The following is a 21,562-nucleotide window of genomic DNA, read 5'->3' as shown; positions in this document are numbered from 1 at the left end:
GTCCAGAGGGTTGTCACAGCATGAAGTATATTGCAACACATTAAAACGTAATAATACTATATAAAAAAAAGATACAACTGTTGTGACTGAGTCACTTTACAACAGCAGACTGTGGATTTACACACTAATCTTCCTCCCACATTTAACTTCATAGGAGAAATGTCCCCCTGGTCTTGAAATATCTCAGTTTTTTTTTTACAAGCTATTCTGTCTTATCTTCATTTAGTCTCCAGCAGAGCTGGCTTCGCTTCTGTTTCTTTCTCTTCTGCCTTTTATGAGTCAGAACGAGGGAAGGGAATACAAAGATATCAGGTATCATTTGGGGAAGATCGCAGCTCATTAGTGAAGCGAACTAATGATGCAGCTCAATGTGATATCCCAGCACGCTCAGATATGCTAAGTGGTTTCTAAGTCCAAGCCTAAAAATTCAAAGCTCAGAGATTCAATATTATGTGTTTTAAAGGGGAGAGGCTGATGACATCATTGTGATGTCATCAGAGTTATAATCAGATTTTGTTTGGGACTTTGGATGTTTAGCAGAAAGATGTGTTACAAGCTAGAAATGTGGAGTTTGAACAAATATCTTCTGTTTTTTTTAATATTTTATTTGTCACACATTGTTTGGTACAGTACAAGAAGACATTTGTAAGAATTTTAAGGTGAAACTTGATCTTCTTTTGTCGAACACTGGGTCAAAATAAAAAATAAAAAACATCACTCACAACAAAATCACTGGTATAAACCCTATATATATATTTTAATTTATAATGGCTATTTAATTGTTGTTTCCATGACAGCAGACTTTGTTCATCTTGTTGCATTATGTATTTCCATGACATGTAGATATAGTTGTTGTGGGTACCAATTGCTGGAGTTTTCCATTACAGTAACTTTGTAATGTTCTGCAGCTGATTAGTGGCTGGTTATGTAAAGGCTGATGGGTAGATGCTCTAATTATAAATACTGGTGTACCTCTTGTGAGAACATATAGTTCTATATCTGCCCTCAGGCAACCTGTAGCTTTTAATTTAAGCAGAGAGTCATCAATATATAAACTGGGGGCATGATCTTGAATATTCCTAATACTTTTCTATCATAGCTTCCAGTTCCAGAATAAAAGTTACCTTATGTCACTTAGCTTGGTCGCTGGTGAGCTTTTAAAAACATACTTTGTCAGGACTGAGGGTCATTTTGGGGGCAGTCAGGAGAGGTGGCAGGCAACTGGGTGGAATAGCATGTTAATTGAATGCCGGTTTGGATCACACAGATGACTGAACTCGGCGTTATGATGGAGCAAGTTCATGTTCACCAATCACACATATCCTTTGACATCACATATATACACACACATTAACAAAAGTGTTTTATCTTTTTTAAGGATAGAAAGATGCACTGACCTGTGGAACATGATTGTTTTCTTGCTATAAAACAGGAAACATTCGTTCACTGAGCTAATAAGCTGATCATTGTATCGAATGTTTGTCCTCGCTGGTCAGAAATCAATTTGTACAGAATTAACAGAGACACGGTGTACCAGGATATGTAGCACACTGACACTTTAATGAGCTGTATAAAGTTATCAGCATTTTCTGCACAAGTATAAACACATATAATGAATTGGCGATAACATTCATATTGTGAAACAGAATTCTGACTCTAAAATTAACTCAAATAAACTAAAATGGAGAGATATCAAAAAGAGTGTACAAACATTTAATATCAAAGATAGCACGATTACAGTGAGATTACATTCAGCAACGTGTTTTAAAATTTTACATTGATAAACATTATAGGATGTAACAGTTCTGCCACCTGCACACATATTGGTGTATAGGAAAATATACATTGTATATACGGTTATATATGGTTAAAATTTGGTTCCAACACAGAATCCAAAATGCAAAGCTAGGCACCCATGACAAAAATCAAGTCCTAAACGTATTGACCTTTTATTATTGCAAACAAAGGCTACATATCTCCCAGGACCTGTATATGTCAAACATCAGTGCAACGGTGTGTTAGGTTTCCTGTATTGTGATTAGCTGCAGGGTGGAAGCTGGTAAGGAGTGTGTACGGTTAAGCAAGGAGGGTGTGCGATTAGTGGATAAAAGCTACTTAGAATAATAAGAGAAAAGTAGTCCTCGTGTCTCATTTTAGGTCTAAATTGAGTTTGCTCAGTACATATTGATGCAGTACCTGATACTGGTTGCTTTAGGGTATTTATGGCTAAACATAAACACTGTAAACTCGCCTCATGCATTAAACAGTAACACACAGTAACACACCCATTGACTTTTGTACCATAAAATAATAGATTTTAAGACTTTACACCCATTGACTTTTGTACCATAAAATAATAGATTTTAAGACTTTTTGGTGCTTCATTGATGTGTAATTAGGTGACTTTGTGCTCCAGATACAATCACTCACAAGAAATACTTCTTAGCATGTTTTGGTGAAACTGGATCACATTTTATGGAGAAAATGTTTTCTGCTTTCCCTCTGATATCATCCAGCTGCTGTGCATCAACTCTGGGCGTCTCTGTAGCTGTTGTTAGCTAATGTTAGCTCAGTTTGTTAGCTGTGAGCTGTGAACACTACACCACAACCATTTTGGACCATCGGGAAGAGTGAAGTTTTGTGGCCCAGGGTGTGGGGCATGCAGATGGGGAGAGCAGAGTCAGTGTTGAGCTAGGTAAACAGGCAATGCAACTTTTTTTTTTTTACCATATTTGAATGAAAACTGGGAATCAAAAAGAACTAAAAATGAATAAAATTCAAACAATACCCAACCCTAATTGTATATGCATATGATATTTACGTTTATATGCATTATAAAAAAATAAAAAAACGTTTATAAAACTTTATGAAATTTGTCATCAATGACCATCAAACCATCGCCATCTTGTCGTTTCCTTCCTCCACTCTCCTGTTTGGCGGGCTCTGGGCCTCGAAGATGACGCGTCTACACAACTGAAGAATGGGCTTATGTGGTTGAGCCTGGCGTAGATCACTGGATGGTGTGGTCATGTTTTTGGGATTCTGATTGTCGGATTGAAAATATAATGTTATGAAACATACTCATGCGCCCATCATTGTCATAGTTAACTGCTGAGAATTTTTTTTTTTAATTAAATCATATTTAAAAATGACCAAAAACAGATACTGAATTCACTCACCTTATAAAGTGTGATCAAAAGGAATACTGGAATACACATCAGTGGTATGAAGATAAGTAGAGCGCCCAGTGCTTTGGCCCAGTGGCCGGGTTCAAAACCATACACGTAAATGGCATTTGATTGTAGCAGGGTATATATCAGTGTGAGCTACGGGACAGGAAATGGACAAGTTAGATTTAGCTTTTTAAACAAATGTAGTGGTGTAAAATGGACTAGGTAAACAGGCAAATTCAGAACTATTCTCCAATCGGCAGAGCTGTAGCTTCTGCTAATGCATCATTCTTTCCTCGTTCTCCTAATGTCTCAAGGTATAATGTTGTTATATCTGCAAAACGTGGAAAAACACATGTTGTGTTTATGTGTGTATTGTTGAAAAGAGAGAAAACATCAGATTTAGATAGAAAACATTGCATTGTGTTGCAATATAGAGTTATTTGCTGGGATGCAGTGACATTTAAACCTGCAATAATTGATTTTTTGGCCACTTGGGGGCAGCACAACATGCTGTAAACACAACATATCGTTACCTTATGCAGTTGATATAGCAAACATATCAAACTTGTTAGAAAAAAGTCGCGTATTTACACAGCAAAATAAGGAATTATATGGAGTTCAGTTTGTAGCCACATGGAAAATTTTATTTCAATATTTAGCTCTGTTTTTGTCTCCTCCAACAACAAATATCTGGATCTTTAGTTGCTAGATGTTTCACTTTTTTTCCAGCTAGTTGCTAACCTTCCCTGTCTGCCTTTTGGTGGTAGACACGGTGGGTCTGAGAGCGGTGAGAGTGAGGCCAGATAACTAAAACAATGAGCTCAAAGACAATAAAACACAATTAAGTGTGAGTGGCTACTCCAGTATCCGACAAAGGCAGCAGTCTCTCCTCTTATTTTCAAGCTCAAGCAATTACTGATGATAAAAAATAAATATGTGAAGGCCCGGAGGGAAAGAAACAGGAAGAAGAAGGGATTAGGAGTTATGAAGGACAGAAAAATATCTGTATATATATATAGTAGAAAATAATGAAATGAAAACATGAGAGGAAATAGACATTAAAAGCTGAAAGCCAAGTAGGGAGAATCAAGAGATGTGACCCAGTTGTGAGTATCTTACTCCACAGATGAGCGGCGTGATGAACAACCAACAGTACTTGAGCACAGGGACAGGTGGGAACCCGATCATGTCCTCGATGTTGTGCATGAAACGGTCAGCTCCTGCATGGACAAGTCATGGACAGGAGGTGAATAAGAAGGTTTTGTTATAGGGTGGTAAATCAACAGCATTGGTAATGCAATCTATGACATTAGTTTGGTTTCATACTGTTCCATAGACACAATGGAGAATAAGTTAATAATTAGTAATGAGGAAGGGGAAAGGAGTAAGTGTGTACCCAGGGAAATCAAACTCCAGTAATATAATTGATTTAATATCAGTAAAAATGAGGTGGCTCAAATGAGGAGCAAAGGTGAGGTAAGGAGGAGGTGGAAGATGGAGATGAGAAAGCTGTTGCTACAAAAAGAGAAGAAGAGAGGAGAAGAAATACATAGAGGAGAAGGAAACTGATAGGTGATTGGTTGAGTACATGACCTGACTGATGGAACAACATCCACAGATTGATTTTTTTATTATTTTTTTTGCAAATGCACAATAACAGAATAAACTGTCAAACCGATTTAGGAAAGCAGACACATAAATGATTCAGTAATCAACCCTGAAACTACATGCACAAGGAAAAGTGAAAAAAATTTAGTTCAGGAAGTTTCTCCGCACATAACAAGGCCTCACTCTGAAGAGGCAACGAGGCTGAACGAATGGCTGAGCAACACAAACCGGGGAGAGAGAGCTGCTGCAGAAACTGATCAATATCTCACTCTGCGTCAGTTTGTAGTATGAGATGTGTAGCTGTACCCTAATTCAGAGAAGCAAGTACTTTTTTGGAAATGAAATGCACTTTTCAGAGCCAAAGAAATTGATATATATATATATATATATATATATATATATATATATATATCTGTATGTTTGTGAGAGCACTTTGAAGGAATATGCTTTTTGCAAATGTTACATACCGTCAGTTTCATTAAAGAAAACAGCTTGTTTTCAGGAATGTATACAATACAGACACTCTGAGAGATGAGATGTAAAAGACAAATATGACAACAGAGGAACTGTCCACCCACGTGTTGTAATTTAGCCCAGTAATACTGCTGATAATTAGATTAGATTACATTATACTTTATTTATCCCACAACGAGGACATTTAGGGTGTTAAATACAGTATAGAAGTACAATAGAAAAGTGTAATGAATGTGTGGGAAGCAGTGAGAGCTCAGAAGATGTGTAAATGATGGCAGACTGGGATATAGACATACATGTAACATATACATGTGATATATATATATATAGCTCTAGAAATACTCGTGGAATTACGTCCTGTTTCGCCGGAGATTAAGAAGTGTGAATTTCTTCTCTAAGGATTCTGTATCTGTCAGCTGCATTAAAAAGGCTCAGGAAAGGGAAATCAATGTTGCCCTGATAAAATATGGAGGGCTGCACTTTCCTGTATTCATAGTTATTCAATAAATAGCAGACACGGGTCAATTCAAATCAATTCCTCTCTTTTTTTCTGGGGTTTGCTATTGAACTCTCCCTCCTGACGTGGACATGGCTCCTCTCGGATGCTCAAAGGACTCCAAACAGCTTGGAAGACACCAACTGCACCAATCTAATAATTTCTTTCAGCAGAAATCTGAGCAACCTTTTTGCATACTCCTATATGCAGAAGAGACAAAAACTGTAGTTCCTTGAATGTCCACTTGAGGCTGGCTACAAATGCCAAACAGTCTAATACAAAAACATTGTTTTGCCAGAAGATGGTGTCAGAGGAAATATAAGGTCAACCGATACTATAGTACCACAGAAGAGTGTGTAGAATATATGTGGTGCAAAGTACTGGGAGGAGTAATAATAAGAGAAACTGACTAAATATTCTCTATAAATACAGAATCCTGTTATCTTTTTTAATCTCATCAAAATGTCCTTTTTTTGTTTTGTTAGAACTCTTTTAATGTAACTAACGATAAAAATAAAACGAGTGTGGATCTCAGAGTTGTTATTGGAAGCCGCCTTCTTGCAGATAAGATTATACAGATACAGTGAGCTGATTACGCTGATGAAACAAGTGCTGCTGTCGGGATTGCGTGAGCTCATGAAATATAATGAAGTTTCTTGCGATTGCTTGTGTGAAAGTAGCGCACTAAAGATGATGATGAGGTTGTGCAGATAGCAAAAATTGCACAGGCTAAAAGCAAACGGCTTCGGATATTTACAGAAACTTCTAATGAACAATTTGAAATCAGTAAACCCAAATCTGAAGAATATTATGTAACACATGGATAACACCGAGTGGTGTGACTTACCATACACCCAGCCAATGACAATGGTCTCAACAAGGGCAATGATAAGGAGACTGATTCCACTGGGGCCATAAGTATCGACCACCTGAAAGAGGACTATCCCTTTCTGAAACATGGGCAGAAAAAAACAAGGATAAAAAAAGACAGGAGAGTCAAAGTCTACTTGACAATATCCTTCCCTATCCAGCAATATATATAAATATGTTTTATATACAAGTAACATACTATAGATCTGCACTGTACCAAAACACCAAAATTGTTATTACTGTATAATAATTATCTCTACTTTCCTTACAGCATTTTCCATCAATCACATTCTCTATTGCTTACACTAGTGATAAACAGCAGGCCCAGCAGAAAACAGACAACAGCGATGGCCAGGACCAGTAGCTCTCTCCTGCCCGGCTTCCTCAGCTGCCGTGGGAACATGTCTGTGATGGCTGTAGCCAGACTCTCCACACACACAAACTGTGAGGACAAGAACTGAATCAGATCTTTTGTAGGCAGAGTCTGATGCTGGAACATCGGCTTCTATGATGCATTGAGTACAATACCTGTGTGTCCAGGCCCAGGAAGAGGAGCATGATGAAGAAGAGCACAGCCCAGAGGGATGAGACAGGCAGCATTGACAGAGCCTTAGGATAGGTTACAAAGACCAGACCAGGACCTGTGGAAATCACATCAGTGCATCTATCAACACATGATAGTGTGCTGTAGTGTGACCTCCAAGACGAAGGATTAACACAGTGACCTCTCATCAAAGGTTACAGCCTCCTTACATGAGTTAAGGATTTTAAGAGACTTGACGAGGTGGAAGAATCAAACATTTCATACCAATAAAGCAAATGATTACAGAACAATGAGAAAGAAATAAACATACTTTTGTTTATATGTGTATGTGTTACCATTTAATCGTCATTTAAACCCTCATACTTTTCTTGTTAGCCAATAAAGCGTCCTACTGGGTTCAATAAATTTAGTTTAATAGCTTTGTTTGGAACACGCTTCTCCTGCAGAGAAAAAAGTTCTTTCCAAAACATGATTAAAAAGAGAAAAGAAAGTTAAACGGAGAAAAACAGAAACAAATGATATATTAGGAACATCCCACTGGCCACAAAAAAGTAAGCCTTTTATTTGTATGTGAACATAAGATGCCACCTTGTGGACACTTGGTTGGCACCACCGCTGCCAGAATCAAAGCATGAATGGATTAGAGCTGCATTGGTCAATCAGTTATCGACTAAAAATTTTGATAATTAAATCATTGTTTTAGTCATTTTTTAAGCAGAAATGATAAGTATTATAGCAAGTGTTGTTTCTAGTTCTCAAATGTGAGGATTTGATCCTTTTCTTTATCATATGTGGTATTACACTGAGACAGACATTATATGACGTTTTATATATAAAGATTTATCAAATGCAGCTTCTATTCATTTTCTGAGATATTTTAATCTCGAAATTTATGAAGTGAATAGTGAAAGTAGAAAGTAAAAGGGAGGAATGACTCACCACCAGAAACAACATGATCTATCGACACCTCCAGTTCATAAGCCATGAATCCCAGCACGGAGAACACAGCGAAACCAGCAAAGATACTTGTGGCACTGTTCAGACAGCATAGTGCAAAGCAATCCCTACAACAACAAAAAGACGATGTGAATATAAAACTGTAAATGCGATGATGTATTTTGTTAAAGATATCAAATTCCTAAAAAAAAATAACTTCTTTAAACAGAAACAGAGAAATTCAGACTCAATACAGCTGTCATGAATGACTAACTTGTTCTGTAGCCAGCTTCAAGTGGCCATTCAATGAACTGCAGCATTTGTAATTTCTGCATGAGCTTCAGTTCACAGCCACTGAGGATGCCACTTGGTATGGACGTACCATAATTGAGGATTGAAGACTTAGATTGCTATGGGAACCATACATGAATATCATTAAATCATATGGAAATTTGGGCTTTACCTGAAAGGAAATTCTAAATAATGTAGGGAAATATTTCATTTCCTTTCTACTTTATACCCTATTGGTGCAAGTTCAGTGTGTGTGTGTGTGTCTGTATTATTGTATGTCATGCTTGTGTGTAAGGACACTGACCTGTAGCAGTTGTTGTTGTATTTATTGTAGCTTCCCAGAGCGGTCAACACTCCCTGACACACAGCGTAGGAGAAGAACACCTGAGTCCCTGCTTCACCCCATACCTACAGCGAGTGAGAGGAAACTTGAAAGCTGACACTGTTGAAATAGCCCTCAGCACATGTTTTCCATCACCTCCTTTCTTCACAGAGCAATAAAACCTTTCTGTCAGGTCAAAACGATTCACTGGGACTATACAATAACACACAGCTTTGCTTTTTGACAGCATCAATAGTGACACAATCTCTGTGATTGCATGTTGAAATGTGCACTTCACAGACATACAGATTTTGTTGTTCACCACTATGTGAACGAGTGTGCACCACATGTGCGTTTTGTGTTTTTTTTCTTTTGTGCATTGAGGATTGTGGCGTAGGCAGATTTATTTACAGGAATGTCTGTCTGCAGGCCCTTGTTCTGACAGCATCTGGTTAACATTAGCAGCACCATAGGGCTGTTAGAATTGCCATTATAAAGAGTTGGCATCATTCCAAAGCAAAAGACAGGCCCCTAGTCTGGACTTATATCCGGGCGCGGTTCTGTCGCAAAGAATCTTTACATTTTGCGCTGGACAAAGAGGAAACTGATGTGTCCTTAGAAACACGCATTTTGTTTGGAATTCCTCTTGTTCTGCAAGAAGATACATTCACATATTAAACAGACTCCAGATGCAGGCCTCCTGTGACTCATGAAAAAACAGACACTTGCATGCAAAAGCAAGACTTTAGAAACAGATGATCTGGCATTGCGTAACTCTTGCCCAACTGACCCATAACTAGTTTCACCTGCTTTTAACATTACTTCAAATGACGTTCTCACAGTTTTTCCTTTACTCCCTTTCACGATTACAAACTAAGATTCCCACAGTAGTTCAGAGCTATATGAGTAGCAGGGCTGGGCATGTTGTGTCTTCTACTGTAACTAACAATAAAAGTTGACATGATCGGATATTTTAACTGAGTATGCACAGGATAGGGAGTCGTGAATTCTGTAAAACAAAGACTGGAAAAGAAACAACAAGAGACAGCAAGAAGGAAGAGCAAATATTACGGGGCTCATTTCTATTTTTTGTGCAGCAACATCCCCGATAAGTCTAGATCTTTTTTGCAAGCGCACAGGAATGTTCATACAAACATGCATGCATCCCTACAGGCGAACAGGAAGTGAGCCCCCATTCACAAACACAGTTCCCCAGGCTTTAAGTCTTCAGTGATTACATTTGACCCCTGAAGCCCAGAGTCAAGCTGTGAACTTTTAAGAGGAAGGATGACAATCACGAAAGAGCTCTTTTTCTTGAGGCGCTGTTGCTGGCAGAAACAGAAGCTGTCATTGTGCAAGGGCATGCCAAATCATCCAGAACACATTCTGTCCGATTCCCTCTTCGGTTCAGGCATAAATAGAAGTGAATAAATGAAAAATAATGTAATGCAGGGTGCGGCGATGGTAGATTACCAGAGTTTGGTTCCAACTTAAAGTTTGACTGACTTTTTATGACTGTAATAATATTACCAAACTTGGTTTGCTTTTCTTGTTAAGACTCTCTCTAGGGACCGGATGAACCAGATGCAAGGCAAAGAAAAAAGTGAGGAGGGATGTGAGGCCAATGCTCTGAGTTCTAAGTCGACTCTTTCTGCATGTTTACTTTGTGTTTGTGATGGTATATATATCAAACGATACAAGAACAGTTGATTATTACGGTGAGTTCTTACATTGGGATCAGCGAGCTTTCTGAAGTCAGGGGTGAGGTAATATCTCAGTCCCTCCCCAGCACCTGGGAGTGTCACTCCACGGATGAAGAGGATGAACAGTATCAGGTAGGGGAAGCTGGCAGTGAAGTACACCACCTACAAACACAGAAATGAATACAAACAGGTTATGTTTCCTTACGTACACACTCACTGAATGAATGAATCCAGTACTTAAGTGATTTTTTGGTAATTTGGGAACAGTGGAAACAACACTAACATATAAGCGCATTATAAAGTTGATAATACAAAAATTTGCTTGGGAAGACTGAACCGCAAGTCTGCAGTGTTGAACTACCTTTTTTTTTTACAGTAGCCCAGAACAGACAAACCAACCTCTGATATGGATGTTTACTTTTAACGCAAATCTCACAGTTTTTCTTACTAGGTGAGGCGTGGGAGAGTATTCACTCGGTTGCAATCCGCAACTTCACCACTAGGTGCCACTAAATCCAACACACTGAACCTTTAAACTTCGATACAATATGTAAAATATACTTTATATATCCTCCGATACTGTGGCAAAGAAAAAGTCTTTTCCCCATTATTTTACTGTTTACTCACTAACTACATTAATCTGCAGCTGTCTTACTGTACACCCACCTTCCCCTGCATTTTTGTGTTTCTTGCTCGCTCTATCATCGAGAAACAGCAGTACTTTTATAAAGTCAGCCAAGAAACGGAAAACTCCTTTTTCAAAACAGAACCAAGCTGTTTTCACAGCAGCAAGTGTGTGTCTGAACCAAATACCAAAATACCAATTTCTATGTAATGTCACTTTAAATCACCAGCATGAAAGGTGGACTCTGCCAATAACAACTATAGTAAAGCAATTACAGAATTCAAAAATACTGTGTACCCATCACTGTGCTCTATGATAGAGGAGGTTATTAGCCCATTTGTGTTGTGTTATGTGCACTGATGACTACACATAAAAAAATCAATGAACATTTATTGATTTCCTTTTATTAAATCTATGCCAATCACAGAGGGGTGAAGGTGGGTAGAAAGAAACAGTCGTGTGTATGTGTGTTAAAGACTCCTTTACTTGCCTTTCCTGTGACTTTGATTCCCTTCCAGATGCAGAAATAACAAATAATCCAAGCAAGCAGGAGACACCCAGCCAGTTCCCATCGTACTGTATTAGTGGTATCTGACATTCCTAACACACGGAAACTGTGGGAAAGAGATCACACACATACAACTGCAAGCTCTTCAAATGACATGCAGAATAATGGCTGTACAGATGCATAAAATACACACGTTATTGTTTGTTCGCTACAAATGTGTCATGACTTAACGGCATGAGAAGAACAGCCAAACATCTGCAACATAAATACAGATCCTTAAAGCTCTGAGGTTTAGTTTGGATTCAGCTTCAGTTCATGTTACAAAAGCTGCAAGGGAAAGAGCATATTGTTCTCATCGTGCAGTGAAGCTGCGTGTCTTGAATATTTCCTCGATATCTGTTCTCAAACCCAATCAGCAGGTTATCATGTGAACAGCAGCTGCCATGCTTCTAAATATTAAAAACTGTAACTGGCTCATTTTCCGTTAACATCACGTTTACATTAAGAGATATTGCTGAGGAATGTTTGGCAATATCGAGATAGAGATAGGTGTAGATAGGTGTGTGCATGTGCGTGTGCATATGCATGTGTGTGTGTGTGTTTTTCTCACAGCCAGTACTCTTCTTCCGGTGACCTGGTTAACATACTTGCGCCATTCCTATAAACATAAAAAAAATAGTTACTTTCAAGGGAAGTGAAATCAAGCAATACCTCTAAATTTTACATTTAGATTAGTTTAGTTTTTTTCCATATTATTATAATAATAATAATAATTATTATTATTATTATTAGCCTTTATCAGATGGTGACAGCTTGAAAGAGACAGAAAAAGGGAGTGAGAGGGAATGACATGCAGTAACAGACCGCTGGAAAAATTATTATTTATAGTATAATATAGTAGTATAGTAAAAAATCTGATAACAATACATCAGCAATTTTTTTCTACATATAATACATGATATAAACAACAATCCTATTTCAGATTTGCTGACATGTACACTGATGCAAATATGTCTGTGATAATACAAGATATTATCTTATCCTGTGTCTTTTGTACATTTTGGATTTTGCACTGATTAGACAAACATGTTCTAACACAACAATGTCAAATATTTTTTTTATATATATTTTAAAGGACCAGTATGTAGGATTTTGTGGTTGCAACCCCCACGCCTCACTGTTTCCTTCCTAGCGTAAAGGAGGACCTACAATGGCTGCAAAACACACACAAACATGAAATGCTGTATGTAGAAACAGTGTTTGATTTGTCTGTTCTGTACAGTTAGTTGTATATCTGCTATATTCTGTCAATAGAGCACTGTAAGTCTCACACACTGGACCTTTAATATGGTATTTTTCTCCCATTTGACACCTCACTTGTTTTTTGAGGTCTGTCTAAGTCATTTAGGTTTAAATCAAATCAAATCAAATCAATTTTATTTGTATAGCCCAAAGTCACAAAGTACATTTGCCTCAGAGGGCTTTACAATCTGTACAGGGTTTAGGCATCATTAATACTGTTTTCATTACAGACATTACAGAATTTCATAAAAGCATAAATCTCATTAAAGCATGGGTGTGTCTCAAAGCTGCTGTCTCCAAGACTGACCTCATATTTCTTATGCTTTTCATGTATGATATCAATATGACCAATTCCCACAATGAATTCAGTATCTGTCACAAAATCATAAGTTGTGGTGGTTCGGTTGGAACAGGTTGATAATAACTTACAAGAAAAAATAGTCATCGTAGTCTAATGTGACATTATTTAGGAATGTCCAGTTGGAGTCAGCTTTAGACAAACCGGGGTCAGAAGTCATTCTTGTGCCAGCATGGCATGAATCTAAGAGGTGGAGAAAAGAGAGAAAAAGTAAATTGGATGGTGAGGTCGACAAGAACAAAATAAGCACACTAAATGTCAAATACATGTCGGCACTGATTTGTTACAAAACAGGTCTTACCAGTGTTCCAGTAATTGTCACATGTTGCCCAGGGTAGGGTTGTTGTGAAGGAACTGAACAGGTAGAAGAGAGCCCAGGCCAACACCACGATGTAGTAGACGTTCAGATAGATCACAATCACTTGGGACGCAAAGCCGACCCCTGCGTGTTACAGTGATTTTTCACACAGCTGTAAAAGTTTCTGACAGCTGTCTTCTTCTGTGTTATGTAACAGTTACAGCTCTTCAGTGGTTAGACTAAGATATACAGTTTATACACATGAGAAAATTGAGAAATTAGGATAAAGGAGGAAAACACGCCTGACAGTGGATGCACAAAGCAGCTATTGTTGAGAGTTAACACATAAGAGGGTTTTTTTTTTTTACCTCCTCCACAAATGTGGAAAAAATTATTATTTCTTTCTTTTTTTTACCATACATACCAAACTTTCCTCTAGATAGAAACATTTTATTTCTTCTTAAAATCTTTACCAGCATGCAAGAAAACACTATAATCAATGTGCATTCACTGACTGACTAAGTCTTGTGTCCGAGCCTTGTTTTTACCCTGAAACATTGGACATATCTTCTTCCAAGCGGTCACCCCGCCCTCACTGGTGTACTGGCCCAGTGCTGTCTCCAGGAAGAACACAGGAATGCCACAGAAAAACAGGAACACAAAGTAAGGGATGAAGAAGACACCTGCAAACATACAGTAGATACCCATGAAGAAGAGTCACATATGTCTTATGCACATAATTTGCTCAGCAGCCATTGATTCTACATTACAGCCAGAAAAATCCAAACCCTGACCCTCACCTCCTCCATTCTTGTAGCACAGATAAGGGAATCGCCAAACATTTCCAAGACCAATGATTTCTCCGGCCATGGAGAAAACAAATTCCATGTTATTTTCCCATTTCCCCCTTGGTGGGACCGATTCCTCAGGATCCACTTTATCTGGTCCAGGGGCCCCTCTGGAGCTTTCTTCTGACATGGTTTCTCAGCCCTGTGGCATGCACACAATAAACACAAGTGAAATGCAAATCGGGGTAACTCTCCCCCATATATATATAAATGCTTTTACGTTTTCATTGATGGTCGTATTTATTCTAACAAGCTGGGAAAAAAAACTCTCGAATGCAATTGGCTGCAAATGTCGTCAAAGAAATAAGCGACTAACTTGTAGTAAAGGCTGCAAAAACAAAGTCTGAGAAACTAAACATGAACGTAATGAAGCAATTAAATATGTTGAAGATTATAAAAAAAATGCATATATTTGAATGCATGCAACTCACCCGTGAGCCTGAACCGTCAACCAAGAAAAAAATCCCTTAACGGACTGAGCGAAGTTTGAAGACAAGCTTTCCTTTTGTCTAAAGAGGGTGTGTCCTGGGGGATACCACACACACACACACACACACACACACACACACACACTGGTTGTCCTCATGAGCCTACACAGTTGATGTGAGCCATCGGTTAAATGCCAAAGACCTCAAAGTCAACCTAAAACAGTCATGCATGCAAACAAATAGAGCATGCATAATGTATTTTTATGCAGGATAAATGAGTTAGATATTACTGTGGGTTATGGAAGTAGGTCTTGCATGCATCATATACTTATTTGCATGTAAAAAAGTTCATCCAAAAGTTAATGTAGTATTGCTTACTATGCTGCAGGTGGCGGTAGTACACTGAATATTTCCTCTGATTTACATAAGAAGCAGCATAAAGTTTAATATTTAAAAAAATAAAAGTGTGTTTTCTTTTGTTGTTTAATTAATACCCACAAGCTGAAACATGTTGATTAAACCAACATTTGGTCTAACCCTGGCCTGGATACTCTATGTACCACTGATATGATATTTTACTGTATTTACAGACGTCTACTTCTATAATTATTGCATAGCTCCGCTTTAACCCAAGGACACTAGCATCAGGTGATTTTCACCCACACAATTCTTGTCATGTGATTTTCATTGTGTTGCTGCTGTCTGAGTTGCATGGGTCCTTGGTCCTCACTGATGTCATTAATGGTATGTTTATTTCCCTTCTCCCATCTATGTTTTTTTCAAGAGGCATAGTGATAGTGATAGTGAGTGCCACTTTTTTGTCCATCTACAATTTATTGCAGAAAGACTTTGCCTTCACCAGACAAGACTCACATGTCTCAGGAATGGATGGACCAAAGAACAAGTTCCCAGCTCCATTATTTTTTTTGTTAGGACATTTCTCGTTAAGGATTACCTGATTTTTTAAATAATTTTGCTGCTTTTTTAAAGGGTGGTACCTTTTTTTTATTTTTTATTTGATGTGATATTGTATATTGGAGAAATTAAAGAAGATTACAACAATTTGGCATACAGTGTTGTACTTTTACATAAATTGATTGAAAACTGTATTTTAATATATCGGGTAAAATATATCCGACGTTAGTGATGGTGTTACTCATTTTATTTATTATTATTATTATTATTATTATTAGTTTCTGGACAAACTCGGGGCAAAGGTGATCTTGTCACGTTGTAACGTCAATGCGTTACGCATTGACGTTACGTGCGTGCCGAACCAGGAAATAAATGTAAACAACGCATAGGGGGATGCAAAAACGAAAATGTTATGTCGCGCTATTCCTCCACTGTCACTCGGAGTGTGTGATTTTTGTGGCGACCTATTGATCATGTATGAAGCATTTACACCCCGGTAAGGACACGGACAGGGGCAGGGACAGGCTGAGAACCGGTAAGACCTCCGCAGAGTTTGAGGAGAGGAGACCGGAGCTGCTGCTATCGGTAGCTACAGACCGACATGGCAGTTTCCTGCATTATTTGATTTCCCCTACAGGATGAAATGCCCCCGCGACCATGGCTTAAAAACATCATCTTGACGTTAGGTTTGTCACACGAATAAAACACCTCCTCCTTCCTTCCTCCCTTCCTCCTCCACCCTACAACTCCCAATACTTTTTTATTTTTAAATATATATTTGCCTTGTTTCTTCTTCCACTTCTTCATTTTCAGATTTAGCTATGTTAGCCATCAGGTCGTCGGAGGAGGAGTCCACTGAGATGGAGGAGATGGACACCTCGGAGCCAAACTGGTGCTGGTTCTACCTGGCCGAGTGTGGAGTGTGGCACATGTTTGAGGTAGTTCACCTGTAGTCCAGCATGTGCTGCTCCCTCCTTCCTGTGTCTCCAATCACTGAGTCAAAAAAGAGGATGTAGTCCATGATGATTAATCACTGTCACTGTTCATCCCATGGCACCTTTGCATATGAGTTAAAATGAATGGAGCTGCAGTGATTTGTTTTTTTTTACCTACATTTCTGCAAATTTTACCATTTAGATTTTTTAATTACACTCATGTGTTTGTTACATATTATTGTTTTACACTCATGTGTTCGTTACATATTATTGTTTTACACTCGTGTGTTCGTTACATATTATTGTTTTCGATTTCAAGTGTGAATGCTTTTTGGTCTCCGTGTGCCCTGTGATGATTTGGTGACTTGTCCAGCAAGCGTACACCGACTCCCATGCCCTAAGTCGTGACCTTTATGAGAATGAAGTGGTTACAAAAAAATAAAATATGGATGGTTAATTTCACTTCAATCGATCGTAACAAAACAGAACATTTGATAGGCAAGGCAAGTTTATTTGTATAGCACAATTCGTACACAAGGCAATTCATAGTGCTTTACAGTGGCAAGGAAAAACATTTGACATTAAGACAAGCAATAGCAATAGAAATAAAAAAAAATGAAAAGAGAAGAAAATTTAATTAAAAACATCAGAATGTCATTTAAAATCATTAAAACAGCAAATTTGAAAACGATTTAAAACATTAAACAAATCACTGGATTATGATTAAAAATTCTTTAAAAGTTCTTTAAAAGAGCTCAGCCATAAGCACGTGAAAAGAGAAAAGTTTTTAACCTGGATTTAAAAGTGCTAAGAGTTGGGGCTGATTTCAGTCCTGCTGGTAGTTTGTTCCAGTTGTGAGCAGCATAACTGCTAAATGCTGCTTCACCGTGTCTGGTTTGAACTCTGTGCTCCACTATCTGACCTGAGTCAGTAGATCTCAGAGCCCTACTGGGTCTATATTCTACTAACATGTCGTTTATGTATTGTGGGCCTAAACCATTCAGTGATTTGTAAACTAGTAGCAGAACTTTAAAATCTATTCTGTGGCTAACTGGGAGCCAGTGTAAAGACTTAAGAACTGGGGTGATGTGTTCTGATCTCTTTGTTCTGGTCAAAACTCGAGCTGCTGCGTTCTGAATGAGCTGCAGCTGTTTGATACTTTTTTGGGGGAGTCCAGTCAAAAGACCATTACAGTAGTCAAGTCTACTGGAGATGAAAGCATGGATCAGCTTCTCCTGATCTGTTTGGGACATGAAGCCCTTAACTCTGGATATGTTCTTGAGTTGGTAGAAGGCTGTTTTGGTGACTGATTTTATGTGACTGTTGAAGGTCACCATGCGCTCTAGGATATTGTGATGGGTATGTTTTTTTTACAGTATTCTGATCAAAGAAAAGAAGAAGAAACTTTTTTTTTCTTGGAAAAATTACTACAATAACTAATTGATAATTTTTTTCTGACAGTTGACTAATCGATTAACCGTCTTTCCGTTCGACTAATTCATCTCTCCCCCTCAGATCGATCCCAGTGCTGCCTGCTCCGTGACGAGCGCTCAGATTGAGCAGTGCTACAACAGAAACCAGCGAGGCGTCATGGAGTTCTACACAGCCAAGTACACATACAGACTGGACTTCTCAGGTAAAGTGATACTAAAAGGTACTTTTGATTCGTAATTAGGGTAAAGAGTTTGTGTCAACGTTTCAGAAATTGTGCACGAATGCAGTTTTTTCTCCCCCAGTTATGCGGCAGATAAACGTAACGACAGGGAAGCAGCGGCCGATCAAACGCTCCCTCCACTCTGCGACTGGCTTCAGGTAAGATGCGGTGACGTCCGTCCGCAAAACTTTTCTGTGTCATCTGACAAAAACAAAACAAAAAAAAAAAGATGTTGGAGGGAGAAGTGTGAGGTGTCAGGGTTCAAACCTTTAATCCCTTCAACGTGAAAGCTGCCTTGCCGCTGATCCTGACCTTTGGTCTCTGCAGAAACACAAGGCAAGAGAGGATCTATGCATCAGGCACAAATATCTTAGGAGATAGATAAGTTCCAAGAGTTTATTGCATGTTTTTTTTTTCTCCTAAATTACAGAAAACAAGTGCACTCATACGTCACATACTGCTGTCCCTCTTCTCTTCTCTCTCCTACTCTGTCAGGTTCATTTGTGATAATCTTGCCTTGCCTGTTCCGTGTCACTGGGAGAGAATCAATACAGATGAGCCCTATCAGGTGACGCACACCGTTTCCACACAGACACACGTTGTTTGTAGCATTTCGCTCCGCAAGACTGTCTTAAAGTTTAAAGATGCTGGAAAGAGTCAGTATTAGATATATTTATATTATCAATTTGCTTCTCGCATCTCACCCCAGACATGCTGTAGAGATGAGATGTGTAAGGGTATGTTTTTCATGAGTTACTGTTGATTACTGCGCGCCATCAAGTGGTTTGATGAGGTTCATCTGCAGGGATGGTTAGACACACACTCATGCACATTTACACAGATTCTGATGAGCACTGAGTCTACTGAGGAGTAATCTTTAAGTTCAGTGCACGAGTGTACACCTAATTTATCAACTCGAACCTTCAACATTACTCTAGAAATGACAAAATCAAACCAGATCTCGGTGTTCTAAACTAAACCAAGCTTTTGACACTGTAACACGCCGATGCTCTTCCTGTTTTACCCGTGTGCGCCTGCTGTTTTTGCAGCTCATCCAGCTCGGAAGAGACACGTACGAGTTTAAAGAAGTCGCCAGACTGTACGAAAGGACGATGGATCATCCGATCAAATCCATCCAGAGGATTCAGAACCTGGACTTGTGGGAATTCTTCTGCAGGTAGACAGTTGTTGTTTTGTTGGTGGTGGACTGCACAATGTCCAAAATGCTTCTTTTTTTTGTCGTTAGCAGAGAATTCTACTGTTGATTTGTTATTATTTTATGTATTGCATACATTGCATTAACAAGGTATGATGGTCCCTTTCCAAGCTCTTCTTCTGTTAAATCAAATCAAAAGGATGAAACCTAATTAAGAGCATTCTTTGAAACGTTTCATTCATTTTGACTTTGAAAGTCTCATCGTACTGTAGTTTTGAGCACATCCCTGTACGCCTTTGTAACAAAGTGCTCAGTACTCTGTGTTGTGTTGTCGTCTCCCCTAAGGAAGAAAACACAGTTGCGAAAAGTCAAGCGCACATTGGATATTGAGGAACGAATGCTGTTTCATGGCACAGGACACAGCAACATACAAGCTATATGTACATTTAACTTTGACTGGCGGCTGACAGGAAGCCATGGTGATGTCTATGGCAAAGGTAGATCATTCTGTGTTGTGATGTAACATCATGAAACGATTCACTCCTCTTCGGTCGGTCTGATTTTTAACCGCATTTATTCCTTCCTGCAGGGAGCTACTTTGCCCGGGATGCCAAATATTCCAGTAATTTCTGTCACACCACAGGGAAGCACAACACCACCCTGCAGAGACACGGACTCGCCCCGCCAATATTCGCTAGCGAGCCGCCCTACAAGTCCATGTTCCTGGCCAGAGTGCTTGTCGGAGAATACACAGTCGGCCATTCCATGTACTGCAGACCGCCCTCCAAGGATGCCAGCTTCACCAACTTTTATGACAGTTGTGTGGACGATCTGGCCAATCCAAAGATTTATGTCATTTTTGACAGCAATCAGATTTACCCAGAGTATCTGATTGAGTTCTACTGAAACCTGAAACAAGAAGATTGATTTTTTTTTTTGATTGATTGATTAGATTTTTTTTTTTTTTATAGAGGCTGGATCTCAAATGTGGAAATATTTTGGATACAGAATCAAATGACAGAATGAAACGGAGGAAGCATATGGGACGTTTTTGCTTTTTCTTTCAGTCAGATCCAGTGTCGAACTGGATTAAACTAAAGTGCCTTTGTGGGAATTGGAAAATGAAGAAGACAGTAAAGACTTCATGTATACTGTACAGTATATTCAAAGACTGGCCTTTACGTTTGGAACGTCTCTGTGATGTAAAAAAAAAAAGAAATCCTGACTAAAGATCAGTCTGTGTGGCATTTTTTTTATTAAATGCAGACCCTGTGCTTGCTTGTTAAATATCCGTGCACAGCTGTTTAAAAATAAAGAGTGGCACTCGCAGCCTGTAGGTCATAGGTGATGTGCTGCCATTTGGCCACAGTGCCATCCCTTCACATCCACAGTGCCACGCATGAGCTTATTTACAAGTCATGTCAACATAACTTCCGAACGACAAAAAAACCAAAAACCACAACAGGTTCTTGCTCACTCATTTAGCGACATCAGCATCTGTGTATACCTAGTACAATGTATTATGTAGGCATGGATTTTAATTTTGTTTTTATTCTAAAAACAAAACAAAAAAACGCTTCTACCTCTACATTTTTTTTTTTAAACCATGCATCAGTGCACTTTACTCCCTTTCCATGAAAGGTTTTGTAATTGTGTCACAATGACATGAAGTTGTGATGTCGTGTTCACTCGTGGTCCTCGAGCAATATGTTTCTGTGTACGTTTTCGATCAGTTTGTGCATCACATTTGACTTAAAAAATCATCCCAGTGTGACCTGCTAACATATTTCTCTAAAGGAATAAACAGGTTATCTTTGCACTTGGTGTAAATTTATGAAAAATATATATATAAAAAATTACAAAAAAAAGAATGTAGCCAGCAAATGTACAGTACTGTAATGAACTAACCACACAATGTAATATTGCTTTGCTGTGTGCGTTTGTTGAATTCATGACTTTTGTATGACTGTGATTGTGTGTGTGTGTATGTGGCAAAAGCATTCAGAGTAAGTTCACCACAAGGTGGTGCAACGCTACAATAATGGATCAACACACAACCCCACCACCACCACCACCACCAACGCACACCACCGGACAACTCTGTGGCGAATGGTCACA

At 38.7% G+C, this 21,562-nt stretch overlaps 3 protein-coding genes across 5 annotated transcripts in view; 1 reads left to right on the top strand and 2 right to left on the bottom strand.

Moving 5' to 3' along the window:
• LOC104928802 (E3 ubiquitin-protein ligase TRIM38) overlaps window positions 1–21,562 on the bottom strand; it is an 899,066-nt gene that overhangs the window by 756,556 nt on the left and 120,948 nt on the right. The gene's annotated exons all lie outside the window — the stretch shown is intronic.
• Window positions 2,348–14,881, bottom strand: LOC104928798 (sodium- and chloride-dependent betaine transporter). The gene is made up of 16 exons (XM_027272187.1): window positions 14,788–14,881; window positions 14,309–14,498; window positions 14,057–14,191; window positions 13,512–13,652; window positions 13,282–13,393; window positions 12,161–12,208; window positions 11,533–11,656; window positions 10,445–10,579; window positions 8,697–8,800; window positions 8,105–8,229; window positions 7,150–7,262; window positions 6,926–7,063; window positions 6,599–6,701; window positions 4,293–4,393; window positions 3,180–3,326; window positions 2,348–3,042 (listed from the first exon to the last, which is right to left on the bottom strand). The coding sequence occupies exons 2-16, from the start codon at window positions 14,484–14,486 to the stop codon at window positions 2,890–2,892; spliced, it is 1,857 nt and encodes a 618-aa protein (XP_027127988.1). The 5' UTR covers window positions 14,487–14,498; window positions 14,788–14,881; the 3' UTR covers window positions 2,348–2,889.
• On the top strand, window positions 16,076–21,351 carry LOC104928787 (poly [ADP-ribose] polymerase 11). 3 transcript variants are annotated; one of them, XM_027272190.1, is made up of 10 exons: window positions 16,077–16,234; window positions 16,337–16,385; window positions 16,513–16,637; window positions 18,150–18,270; window positions 18,371–18,446; window positions 18,616–18,624; window positions 18,784–18,856; window positions 19,338–19,465; window positions 19,790–19,941; window positions 20,034–21,351. In XM_027272190.1, the coding sequence occupies exons 2-10, from the start codon at window positions 16,343–16,345 to the stop codon at window positions 20,348–20,350; spliced, it is 1,044 nt and encodes a 347-aa protein (XP_027127991.1). In that variant the 5' UTR covers window positions 16,077–16,234; window positions 16,337–16,342; the 3' UTR covers window positions 20,351–21,351. The 3 variants fall into 3 exon arrangements, with proteins under 3 accessions (XP_027127990.1, XP_027127992.1, XP_027127991.1); XM_027272189.1 differs by having other exon boundaries at window positions 16,076–16,385; XM_027272191.1 differs by lacking the exon at window positions 18,616–18,624 and having other exon boundaries at window positions 16,076–16,385.

The sequence above is a fragment of the Larimichthys crocea genome, chromosome XX (genome assembly GCF_000972845.2).
Source record: "Larimichthys crocea isolate SSNF chromosome XX, L_crocea_2.0, whole genome shotgun sequence".
Lineage (NCBI taxonomy): Eukaryota > Metazoa > Chordata > Actinopteri > Sciaenidae > Larimichthys > Larimichthys crocea.
The sequence above is the reverse complement of the archived record's forward strand: the minus strand, read 5'-3'. Positions and strand labels throughout refer to the sequence as shown.